Source organism: Rasamsonia emersonii (assembly GCF_000968595.1).
Source record: "Rasamsonia emersonii CBS 393.64 chromosome Unknown ctg1118621760040, whole genome shotgun sequence".
Classification (NCBI taxonomy): Eukaryota; Fungi; Ascomycota; class Eurotiomycetes; order Eurotiales; family Trichocomaceae; genus Rasamsonia; species Rasamsonia emersonii.
Genome location: NW_013563247.1, coordinates 20 through 11973, shown reverse-complemented (window position 1 = coordinate 11973; position 11954 = coordinate 20). Strand labels below are relative to the sequence as shown.

The 11954-nt window shown below is 50.7% G+C and overlaps 4 protein-coding genes across 4 annotated transcripts; 2 read left to right on the top strand and 2 right to left on the bottom strand.

Annotated features, from left to right (window-relative positions):
* Nucleotides 1–328: 328 nt before the first annotated feature.
* Nucleotides 329–1834, top strand: T310_2796 (uncharacterized protein; the record flags this gene model as incomplete). Its single annotated transcript, XM_013474322.1, has 1 exon — nucleotides 329–1834. One exon carries the CDS (start codon nucleotides 329–331, stop codon nucleotides 1832–1834), a length of 1506 nt encoding a protein of 501 aa, XP_013329776.1.
* A 278-nt stretch (nucleotides 1835–2112) lies between these two features.
* Nucleotides 2113–4721, bottom strand: T310_2795 (Ankyrin repeat-containing protein; the record flags this gene model as incomplete). The annotated part of the gene is made up of 5 exons (XM_013474321.1): nucleotides 2113–3881; nucleotides 3961–4021; nucleotides 4358–4366; nucleotides 4437–4460; nucleotides 4647–4721. The coding sequence occupies 5 exons, from the start codon at nucleotides 4719–4721 to the stop codon at nucleotides 2113–2115; spliced, it is 1938 nt and encodes a 645-aa protein (XP_013329775.1).
* Nucleotides 4722–5411: 690 nt separating this feature from the next.
* Nucleotides 5412–9420, bottom strand: T310_2794 (uncharacterized protein; the record flags this gene model as incomplete). The annotated part of the gene is made up of 10 exons (XM_013474320.1): nucleotides 5412–5544; nucleotides 5817–6006; nucleotides 6038–6099; nucleotides 6192–6391; nucleotides 6622–6734; nucleotides 6901–6935; nucleotides 6988–7046; nucleotides 7216–7230; nucleotides 7295–7814; nucleotides 7877–9420. 10 exons carry the CDS (start codon nucleotides 9418–9420, stop codon nucleotides 5412–5414), a joined length of 2871 nt encoding a protein of 956 aa, XP_013329774.1.
* An 891-nt stretch (nucleotides 9421–10311) lies between these two features.
* T310_2793 (uncharacterized protein) lies at nucleotides 10312–11210 on the top strand (the record flags this gene model as incomplete). Its single annotated transcript, XM_013474319.1, has 3 exons — nucleotides 10312–10356; nucleotides 10579–10651; nucleotides 10813–11210. The coding sequence occupies 3 exons, from the start codon at nucleotides 10312–10314 to the stop codon at nucleotides 11208–11210; spliced, it is 516 nt and encodes a 171-aa protein (XP_013329773.1).
* Nucleotides 11211–11954: the final 744 nt, after the last annotated feature.

Genomic DNA, 11954 nt, shown 5'->3' with positions numbered 1-11954 from the left:
CAATTTTGTAGGTGTTATAATACAGTTTCAAACACAGAAAATTTACGATCAAAATCACTAGTATTTTTGGTGGAAGTGTGATTATGCGCCTTTCCTGAAGTAAATTAGTTTGTAGTGTACTTAACGATTTTGGCCGTGTTGTTAAGAATCCCTCCCTACCCTAATCTTATCAATCAGTTAGTCGACTATATTACATGTATATTGGAACTTGCTATGGTTTTGTTTCTGTTTCTTTCAGAGCGCCTCATCTTTCTGCTGTTCATTCCTTTCTGCTTTACTGGTTACTTGTATATCTCATGATTTGTCTGGTTTAATCACAGCTATTCTCATGCTCCCTCTGCTGTTTCTCTCTCTCGCCGCTCTCGCCTTCGCCAGCAGCCCAGCCGACACTGGACGCATCCGCAATGCCAACCACATCTTCAACGCCATCCACTCGTCCATGAGGCAATGGGGCGGCTCCTGGTACCACAACGGCATGTCCTTCTTCCTGGCCACCGTGCCTGCCGGCACGCAATTCTACCACGGCACCGACAAGTCCGAACCCGTCAACGGCACCGAATGGCTTGCCTTTGAGCCGGAGCATGCTCTGGCTTTTGCTCGTCCCAGGCCCCGCGGTCATCCCCCGGGAAAGGACCGACAGGATCGACCAGCCAGTAAGAGAAAGCTGCCGCAGAAGAGGGAGCAGAAACCACTGCGTGGTGGAAATGTCGAGGGCGACGACGAAGCAGGCTTCCTCCACACCTACGTCACAGCCAAAGACCTGCGTCTGCTCTATCTCGACGGCCTCTCCGCTGGCAAAACAGACATGGGCACCCTCGACTCGCAGGACCGCATCCTGCTGCGCGACAACATCACCGGTCCCGGGTTCCAGGAGTACGAGCGCGCCGCGCTGGCGTGTCAGATCGCGCGGGACGACTGGCACGGCCGCATCGATGGCATCCTGCGCATGGAGGCCGGGTTCGAGATCATCCTCTGCGACTTTGCGCGCGATCTACACGTCGTGCGGATCAGTCGCGTCAAAGGCGGACGACGAGGAGGTCCTAGACAAGGAGTTGAGGGCTTCTCAACGTACAAGGCCATCGCGGCACGGTTCAACGGGATAGGCGGCGGCAGGGTGCGGGTGAATTACGACCATTTCGTGACGGCGTACACGTACGAAGACCTCGACCTCTTTCAGGGAGGGAAGAACGAACTGCCGCGTCTGGCGCATTTCTCGTACGACGAGCTGGAGCCGCTGAGGAAAGACCTCAGCCGTCTGGTGCTGGAGCACGACGCGGCCGAGCCGTCGTTCGACTGGCAGTCCATCGCCGACATGATCATCGAGCGCTACTCGAACGAGCTCAAGTATCTCGCGTCGGGGAATCTCTCGTCCATCGAGGCCTTGCATGCGGAAATCGAGACCCTCCTGGCCCCGTTTATAGACTATGCTCTGCGCAACGCCACCGCAGAGGCGGAGCGATGCGCAACGCAGTTCATCCCGGCCAGTGCACCAAGCGAGACCCTCGCCGCGCGCGTGGTATATGACGTCGCGTACACCATCTGCTCAACTCTGCGGTCTGTCCTAGACGAGGAGGACCACGGAACTGCCGTGGCAAGTGTCCAACAGCTCATCGACTACCTAGGCTGGACGACATGGAAGGAATGCCCTCAGAAATGCCGCTACAACGAGGTCTGCTTCATCCCCATCTGGCCGTCCGGCACGGTCGAGGATCGCGAGCATCCGCAATGCCGGGACAGGCCGTCGTCGGAGGGGGAGCGGTATTGGCGCGGAGGGCCGGGCAGAGGGCCTCCCAGGGATGGATTCGATAAGCATGGGCATTATGATGAGTTGTAAGCAGTCATCTTTGCTGTTGATGTGGATAGATGGTCTCAGTCGAGGTATTTCTTGTTGAGCTAGAGCACTGGGCATGGGATGCAAAGGGTCCTTATCTTCCTTTTAATTCCTTCCTCCCTACTCACTCTTATTCTTAACTCTTTCGTGTTGCAACCAATATCAAGGAAGCGAATAAATGCCATCATTCTGAAATGGTAGGATATTAGGCAATATCTGTGCATGCTTAATCCTGCTCCTTACTGCCAGCGAGCTGTGCGTGATCCTGAGCATCCTTCAATTCAGATCGACTCTGCTCTCTCCATCAGCAGCTTAAGGACCCCGTTACGGCCACTTTCCGCTGCCAACGACAGTGGTGTTCGCCCTCGATTGTCCTTGGAATACACATCGACTCTGTTTGTTTCTATCAGCCGCATGACAACTGCCTCATGATCATTTACTGCTGCCCACGAGAGTGGTGTCCGGCCGTCTCCGTCCCTGCAATCTACGTCTACTCTGTTCGTTGCTATCAGCCGCTCAACCACTTGGACCTGACCCGCCCATGCAGCCCACAACAGCGGCGTCCGTCCGTGGTTGTCCTTGGAATCAACGTCTACTCTGTCCGTTGCTAGCAGCTGCTCTAAGACAGACATTTTGGCAGACTCTGCGGCCAATGATAGTGGTGTCCGTCCGTAGCCGTCCTTAACGTTCAGGTCAACACGATTCGTCGCTATCAGCTGGCGAACAACTCCATCATGGCCTCTCTTGGCCGCTAACAACAGTGGCGTCTGGCCTCTATCGTCCTTCGAATCTGGGTCAACTCGGCCTGTCGCTAGCAGCAGCTTAACGCCTGCCTCGCGGCCAAACTCGGCCGCTATGGCCAACGGCGTGACACCATGCTCGTCCTTGGAATCCGGGTCGACTCGATTCGTTGCTAGCAGCAGCTCCACAATTTCCTCACTGGATCTGGCCGCTACGTGGAGCGGTGTTCTCTCACAGGTATCCCTCAAGTCGGGGTTAATCCCGTCCTGTGCCAGCAGCAGCTCGACCATCGCTTTATCACCTTTATTTGATGCAAACCGTAGTGCCCCATGTGCGTCTCGAAGCGTCACGGCGTTCACATTAACTCTACCCGTGGCAAGTAGTAGCTTCACTATTTCAATGTGGCCATCACTGACTGCAAGTAATAGCGGTGTCATATGACCTGAAGCCTTGGAGTCGGGGTCAACGCCTTCTGTTGCTAGCAGTATCTTGACCATTTCCTCATATCCGTTCACTGCTGCGAATGATAGTGGTGTATATCTGGTAAATCTGGCCCTCACGTTCACATCAACTCTCCCTGTGGCGAGTAGTAGCTTCACTATGGCCGTACGGCCCTTAGATGCTGCAATTAATAGCGGTGTTGCCTCATTGTCATCCTTGCAATCAGGATCAACGCCTTCCGTTGCTAGCAGGAGCTTGACCATTTCTTCATTCCCTTTCAGCACTGCGCATGCCAGGGGTGTATATCCACAGGCCTCCTCCTTGGCGTTCACGTCAACCCTTCCAGTGGCGAGCAGGAGCTTCACTACCGCCTGATGCCCGTACCTGGCCGCGATTAAGAGCGGTGTTGCTCCTCTGGGGCCCTTGGTGTCCGGGTCAACTCTCCCGATATTGAGGAGCAGGCTAACGATTTCCAAGCGCCCTTTTTTTGCCGCAACATGCAGTGGCGCCGCGTCGTCCTTCGTCCTTACGTTCGGATCAGCTTTCCCTGTCGTCAGGAGCAGCCGCACCATATGCTTCTGGCCGCTCTTTGCTGCGAGGGCCAGCGGCGTCTTGCCGTATTCCGCGGTGGTGTGAACGTCGGCGCCTGCTTCGAGCGACCTGAGGGCAGTCGCCTCTCGGCCATATTTCGCCGCCCATGCTAATGCGTAGCCTCCAAAAAGCTGGACGTCGTGACGATAGAGAAATGGATTCAGCAGAGTGTGGAGGCGGCGATTGGTTCGAGCCAAGGCGCTGATGTGTCGCTCGAGCGGCAGCTGTTCAGCAATAGACATGAGTAATTCGTTGGGCAAGTCAGGGAGCTGCATTTCTACATTGACAGATCAGTTCTGGAGCGCGTAGGAGGAAGAAGCTGGGGTGCGGAGAGGAAGGCGTGGGGGCTGACTCACTCTGCAGATCAGGACTTGGCGCCTCGTATTCGCTGCAAAAAGTACCATGCACTAAATTAATCTATTATTATGATTTTACTATTCCTGCTATATTATATTTCATTCAATCACAGCTCTTATCCTCAATAGAACCTTCTCAAATAAGGTAGACGATAGATACAATCACATTTTGGTGATTTTGCCAAAGTGGCCTTGCAAAGACTAGAAAGTCACTGGATATTGCATGTATAGACAAGCATGAATTCAGAACATATGTCCAAACGCATGCAGCATAAGGAATGATAAATGCAGAATACTGATGTTCATCAGTACTCAATAAAGGCTCTGTGCTGTTCCTCTGCAACGCGCGTCTGTCTGTTACCGGACTAGGAAGGTAAAAATCCACGTAACAACGTACTATACGTACCTAATCAATGCCCACTAATGATTCACCAACATTCAATGAAATGAGAAAAAAAGAAGAAAAAAGGACGTACAGAAGAAAATAGTCCATCCACTTGCTTGAAGTCATTCTAGTATAGACATCTCGTTAGATAATTTTGTGGCAACACCGATACCTGTTCTCACTGAGCTGTTTCAGTCCAACTGGAAGGGGGAAAAAAGACAGCTGGAATCGATCAAGGTAAAAAACAAGAAGGATCTTAACTGAGTGGCTGCCCACAGTGCAGCCATTGCTTTGACCTGACCGACCCAGCCAAGCCTCCCCCAAGGGACTCAAGAGGACCGTGGAGATGGGTCCGGGAGGCACTCATAACAGTCATCTTTTCCACTCAACCACGAGCCCTTGGGGGGTTACCAGGTCTTCTTTATACTGATATATAACCCCTCCCAAGGTCTCCAGTTCGACTCGCGCTCGCAGCCAGACCAGGCCTTTTTTTTCTCACTCACTCACCCCCAACGGCGCAAAATGAGATCTCAACTTTTCCACCTCGATCTCCTTACTAAGATCCAATACCTCTCTCTCTATTTCCCATGTTTATTCGGACGATGAGGTCGAGGAGAGCAACTAGAATGACGGTATCATCAGACTGATTGAAGAAGCTAACTGATGAAAAGGGCCAGAAAGTTCAATATGTATCGTGGAGGGTATACAGCATATAAATTCGTCACAACCAGCCGTGTGATGGACTTTTATTTGAGGTTCTTCGCCCAAGGCCGGCTCTCCTCGACGTTAGAACAATACTAACTCCATAAGAGTGACACAAGACCTTGCTCACGTCAGGGAAGTACCACTTTGGCTGGGTATAGCCTCATACCCTTGCTCAGTCGTCGAGTCGCGTGGGCCACAAATCGGATACCAATTCCCATCCCACAGTAATCCAAGTTAATATACCTGGGTATCGCTAACATAGCCTTCTTGCCATGAATCTTAGAGGCTTTAGTCTCATCCCAGATTCCTTGACAAAAGAGGAAAAAGCAAAGCAAATTTGATACCATACCCTTCATATCCTTCACAGAGTCCATGTTGACATATCGTCGTAATTATGACTTCGAACCCACGCCAGGTTCCACGCAATGTACTGGGTATCGCGCCAAACATCTTCATCAGTAGCTTCACACCACTCCTCCCAGTCAACAATGTAGCTGCCAAGTTGAAAGCCTCCCCGTTAGCAAAACCAGTTTAAAGACAAAGTCGTCCCGTCCAAGACATGGCGAGAATTAGAGGATGTTTACCATTTCTGCTTTTCACGATCCCAGATGAGGTTTCGGATACCACGGTCTTGGTGGACTCTGCCACAGGCAACGCATTCTCTTGAAAAGCAAGGGTAATCAGTTAGAATATCCTATCTTCTCTCAACCCCCCTTGCCATAAAAAAACATATATGGCCTGCAGAAAAACGCTCGTAATAACTTACTGCCATGCTTCCTTGAACGCTTTGCAGAGTTGATCACTCTCTTCCCTTTTCATGGCACCAGACCAGTAACCTGGGCTTGTCCCTGGAAGTTTCTCCATCAAGATGTAGTCTATATAACCCCCCGGTACCCAGTCGTCATCACCTTTGGTTTCATGTTTCCAGGCGAATAGTGCAGGCGTTGATGAACAACCTACCGCAGTCAGATGTTCAAGGGCGCTGACCTCTCGTTATGTACGCTATCCTCATGTCTGGCTCTGCCTGCCTTGCCCTTACTTGACGAGACCTGAATGCTGTGTTGAAGTACGGTATCCTAAATGAAACCGCTTAGGCGATAAAAACAAACCATGGGCCTAGCTAGGGACCAGGGAAACATACTGCATCCGAATCTTAACCACAGCCTCTTGGGTAGGGTCACAAATACTTGAACAAACAAAGACACCGCGGGCTTCAGAGGCCATCATACACTCCTTGACATCAGATTCGGTAGCGCAATCTTCGCTTTCAGCAATTTTCCGGTTGAGCATCCATCTTGATGGGTGGTGGGGTTCCCCAAACACAACTTCAGATCCGATCCACTTTTCTTCATCAAATCAAGTGACTCCCGAACGATTGTCATCCATCATTGTCAATGGGAGGATGCAAGCGACAACCGAAGGCTTGTGTTGTTGCTCACGAAAAAAAAAAGATCGTGACGAGCGCAAGGGATACAATTCCCTCAATCTTGGCACATGCTCAACATCGACTGTACTTATTTTATTAGCTAGGCTAAGCCTTAGGACAGTAGGTATTAATACCTGAATTGTACCCGATTATCTAAGCAAGGATTCTGGTCTCCATTCAAGAGAGATTTTTTTTCCAACTTGGGAAAAGTAGGCACGTAAAAAATGGGATAGTTGTAACTAGTATCGAAATCATTACCTAGTTTGGTAGGTAGGTAGGTAACCTTTTTTGCCTTGGCTTAAATAGATAGATATCATAAAAAAAGAAATCAAATACACGACACACACAAAGACCAATATACCAATCTATCTGCTCGTCTGCTCTGCTCTGATGCTTTCAGTTAACTAGATGAAACTGAACTCACGGCGTCTGTCTGGCCCAGAAAGGAACGGAATCGACCTGTTTAGAAGTTCTTCGTATATAGTAACTCAATCAATCATGGAGTAATTACCTTACAGACAAGGGCTGAATTGCATCTGTTAAGGATAGGAGAATGGACGAAAACTGGACCTATTAGACGAGACTTCAAGGTCATATAACATCCATTGTGCAGTAGCTAAGACAAGACTAGAAAAAAAAACTATTGAGACAGAGGTATCATATCATGATCTGTCACTCAGACAGCATTATCGTGTCGACGCAAAAAGCAAAATAGACAAAAAAAGTAATGTACACGTACAATAAAATACAGTAACTGTACAAGTCAGGCACCTTCTTCATCGCTCTCTGACTCATCATCCAGAGCTGCTCTCGCCCACATCGACAACCACCCGCAGATCGCCATCCATCCAATCCACCGTTCCCGCCGACAACTGCGCAATCGTCCATTCGCCGTCGTTCTGCACCGGCACTAAACCCTCAGGCAGCCACACCTGGATCTTCCATCGCGACGTGTCCGGCGCTCCATTCTCATCAAACCCAGAAACCGGCAGTTGGCCCGCATAGCGGCGAGAGATGAACTGGCGCATGCTGGCCAGATCAGGACACTGATCGGCCGACACGTCCAGCCGCGGCAGGATTCGCTTTCCGTCCTGGACGATGTTGAAGTGAAGCGTGATCGGAGAAGTAGCATGATGATCGCCGCCTGTCGCCGTCGTGGTTGGTGTGACTGTGGACCCAAAGTTGGACTGCTGCACCTGCTGCAGGTATTGAGGCGGTTCAGGGATCCCGTTTGCGTCTGCAGTGGTAGATTCAAGTTGTGGAGACGAACTGTTTGGTCCGCGTTTGCTCAAGTTGTCCCGAATGATACGCGAAACATCCCGAGTGATGCTGCTGGCACTGTAGACCAAAAGTTAGCCAAGTCGAACCAGTTAAAGAGAAAAAAAAAACAAAGCACCTACAATTCATTACGGGCAGGTGAATTCTCGGTTCCACCCACCCTCCAGTTCGCATGGGCCAGCGCATCCGAAGACAAGATCCGGTTGATCTGAATGTCCTCACACGTTTTGTTGCATTGAGACGCGTCGCCATTGTGCAGTACCTTGTAGTGGCTGTCCACAGCCGCCACGATTCCCCACCAGTCCGGTTGCTGCAGTCCCGATACGCTCCACAGATTGTCTAGCTGGTAGTCTTGGTTGTACATATTGTACGACTCGGAGATGCTATTCCAGTCGGTAGGATATCCTTCCATTACCAGACTGGAGAGGTCCAACTGCGCAGAAGGCGGCATTTCAGGAACCGGCATGGGTGGTGGTGGTGGGAAATGCGCTGGAGCCGGCTGATTCTGGGACGACACCTGCTGTTGTTGTTGCTGCTGCTGTTGCTGCTGTGCTTGGGCCGGCGAGGTTTGCTGCGATGCCGCGTTGAGGTTCTGCATGCTCTCCTCGGTCTTTCTTCTCCTCCGCTCCTCAGCCCCACCTCCTTTACGCGTCTCGATGGCATACTGCCGTTGTCGCTCGTTCGTGACCATGCGTCGGAGCAGCGGAATCACCAGAGAGATGATCTTGTGCTGGTCGCGCGGCCACACGTATTGGCGCGGCGGCATACCCTCGTTGACAACATGCTCCCCAAAGAAACGTTCTCCATACCCTTCTTGCTCCAGAAAGTGTCGCACGCAGTTCCATAGTCGCAATTTGACCATCTCCGTGTCGCCCTTACCACGCTGGCCGACGCATTCCCGCCGCTCCGGGTGGTTTTCATCCAACATGTAGGCCTTGGCGGCTGCCTGTAGATGGAGGAAGTTTTCTGGTGACAGCTCCAGAGACGCAAACAGCTTCGACATGGGAGGACGGGTGTATTTCTTGTTGCTGGAAGGCTGTCGGAACAACGCTGCAGCCGAATGCACTCCAGCAGCCCTGGCTTCGGACAGCGATTGCTGCGGCGGTAGCTCTCTAATGTCCAAATTATCCCCATTGAACTGCTGCTGCTGCCCTTGCTGTTGTTGCTGTTGTTGTTGTTGCTGGTGTGGCTGTCCATCACCAGCAGCGCCGCCAGCAGCAGTCAGCGCAGGATCAAGAGCATCCTCTCCTCGTTTCCGCTTCCTCGACACCGTTCGCGATAAGCCCGATGTTTGTCCTGGTTGACCCTGCGCGTTCGACGTTGATCCTCTGAGCTGTCGTCCCGCACCGGGAGTGGTGCCAATGTTGCCAAATCCTCCGTCTCCAAAGCCATCGTCCCCTAGGTGTAAATCTGCGCCGTATCCTTCGAGATGATGATGACCGGCCGCCGCCGCCGCTGCTGCCGCCGCCGCCCACTCCGAAACATCTTGGCCCGCAGCAGCGGTTGCTGCCTCCACCAGACCTGCCAGCTGATTGTCGTTGGGACCGTATCCACTGGTCGCAAGCTGCGCATTGTGGTCCATGTGGGAGGTATGTGGCGGTTGGTGCACCGAGAAATCGGTCGATTGAGGAGGTTGCTGCTGATGGGAGGCGGAGGTCGACGCCATAGCTGTTTTTTTTTTACTCCTTCTCCGAGTACAGCAAACTGCTATAGTCCGAGTCCGACCTCCGGACGGGTCTCTTCATAAAATGGAAGATAGAACAGGCTCGTAACTATTCACGCTGTATTGTCTTGATTTCACTTGATATCACAAGCGGGGCCACAAAGGTCAGCGACACAAACCCAGCGCTCTCTTTGGCTGGTCTCAGACGCAGACAGCCAGAAGCAAAGATCAGATGAACTGGTCGTGTCGCGGGAGACGCGTGAAGCTGTATGGATTGCCCTTCCGGACCACCACCCACGTCCTGCAGCCTGCTCCAGATTCAAGGGGCAAGCTGCACACAGAGCAACCAAAAAGGGCCTCTTGAGCCCGTGTCACTCTGGACCACGCTCGCGTGCTGGACGGGGTTTCAACAATCAACAGGAAGCTGTGTAGACAGCGATGATGCAGTGTTTGCTTCGTTTGTGGGAGTTTTGGATGTTTGAAGGTGAGGCAGACAGTGCAAACTCTGACAAAATCCCGATTGGTCAGGTCACGTGTGCTGAATAATCTAATCATGTGACTTAGCAAATGTCTAAATCACGTGACTTTACTGCATCTTGCAAATATATGCCGAACAGAGTAAGTACAGACTACTACCATACCATCCTACACAGCTGGGGGCAATCCGGACCCCAGCTCTGGTCGGTGCAGCTGCCCTGAGATAGCGTATATGGTTGGTGCGCGTTTAAGCAGTAGCCGTTGGACAGGCAGATATCAGTACTGCGGCAGCATGCGGTATACTGCTTTGAGGAACAAGGTATATCAAATGAAATGGTCCCATCGGGGAAGTAGCAGGTTTGTGTAAGACCCGGTGTTGCAAAGACAATCGTAAACAATAGTGGCGGCCAAATCATCATGCAAGATGGAATCTATTCTGACCCTAAAGAAAAGGAAAAAGTCGTAAATGCACTATGATACAACATTATTGGAACTGCACAGGCCTCTCAGGAGGGAGCCTGCGACTTATATACCTGACAGGGATGTTCGACTCAGCCGCTCGAATAGGTTTGCTCATGATTGATTGGTATATGTTGGTTGAGCGATGCTGCGGCTGAAGGCCCAGTCAGTGCAATCTCCCAGAGCGCTAATATAACCCTCATTGCATACTAAAACACAGGGCAGTCGACGAGATGGCCTGACTTTCGATCGTATGAAATCGAAGACGGGGTAGTCTTCGAAATTATAGGCCATGGCTGTACGTATCTATCTCTGCCGTTGCTGAGGGTCCTACATAGCGATTACCGTTGCTAACGTTCGGTGGTCTACCCTTAGCAAACGACGGTCGCAGCGGTGGCGTTTCCATTGTAGGTTTCTCCTACGAAGACGGAAGTTCAACCTATTGCTGTGGTTATCCAGTTGCGGACGGCGATACGATTACCTGTCCATATGGAGAAAGCAACTTCACACTACCGTCCGGCAGCATTGTTTTTGGCAGAGCAGGTCTCGCCAATTTGTCTTCTTCGGACTCGTCAAGCGGGTCGAGTTCGAACTCGTCGTCAGCCTTATCCTCCGATTCTGGTTCTTGCAACCAAACCGCAGTTGGCGCTGGAGTTGGCATTCCATTAGGAGTCATCGCTGTATCGGCCGTCTTGTGGGCCTTATGGGAAAGGAGACGGAAGAAGAGGATCACAGCGTTGCTACAGGACCGCCCCCAGTACGTTCCAGCGGTCCAGGCTCCTGCTCTGGCGGAACTGGATGATCAAGTTGTCTCTGAGATGATGGATACAAGTCAGAGGACAGCAGCTAAGAAATGAGAGAACGACAAAATAAAGCCCAGTAAGACTCGAGAACGTGCCAATTGGCAGTGATACAGCGCCAGCGGAAGCAAGTCAAAACTTATGTCTATTGGAGAAATAATTGGGATAGATAACTCTCTCAGTCGGTTCCAAAGTCATGTCATGTCAGACATGGCCACAGAAAAGGACTCGAATACTGCGAGAATAATAAAGTCGTGACGCATGAATGAGGAGAAGATCATGATCATAATCCAAAATGTAAAAGCATAGACAACGATGTAGTTAGGGTTATACTCTGCCCAGCAGCGTTCGTTACATGCTTATCTGCATGCTTATTTCTATGTTTCTGCTTACGCTTATTGTTACGCTTGTCCTCCTTCATGCGTGCTTCAACAAAGGGAAAAAAAACAATTACATAGTATTGTAAAGTCTTAACAATGTAATTATCATACGCAGTCGACTATCCACGGATAATCATAATTAAGAGTAATAATCACATTCATGTTGAATTGATTATTTATTATTGATTATACCTAGCTGATTCTTGCCTGCTTTTGTCTCACCTTGGTAATCTTTGCACTACATACAGTACTGTACAGTATGCAGTACTCCATACAGAGTACAGAGGACTATACTGCACTGTCGGAACTGCTGCTCTATACATATATATAGCTTGAGAAAACCTCGTCAGGCTTACTACTTCTCTCACGTTGATCTATTCTTATACAAACAAGAACCTGCAAAAAACCTTCTTAAGAAAGC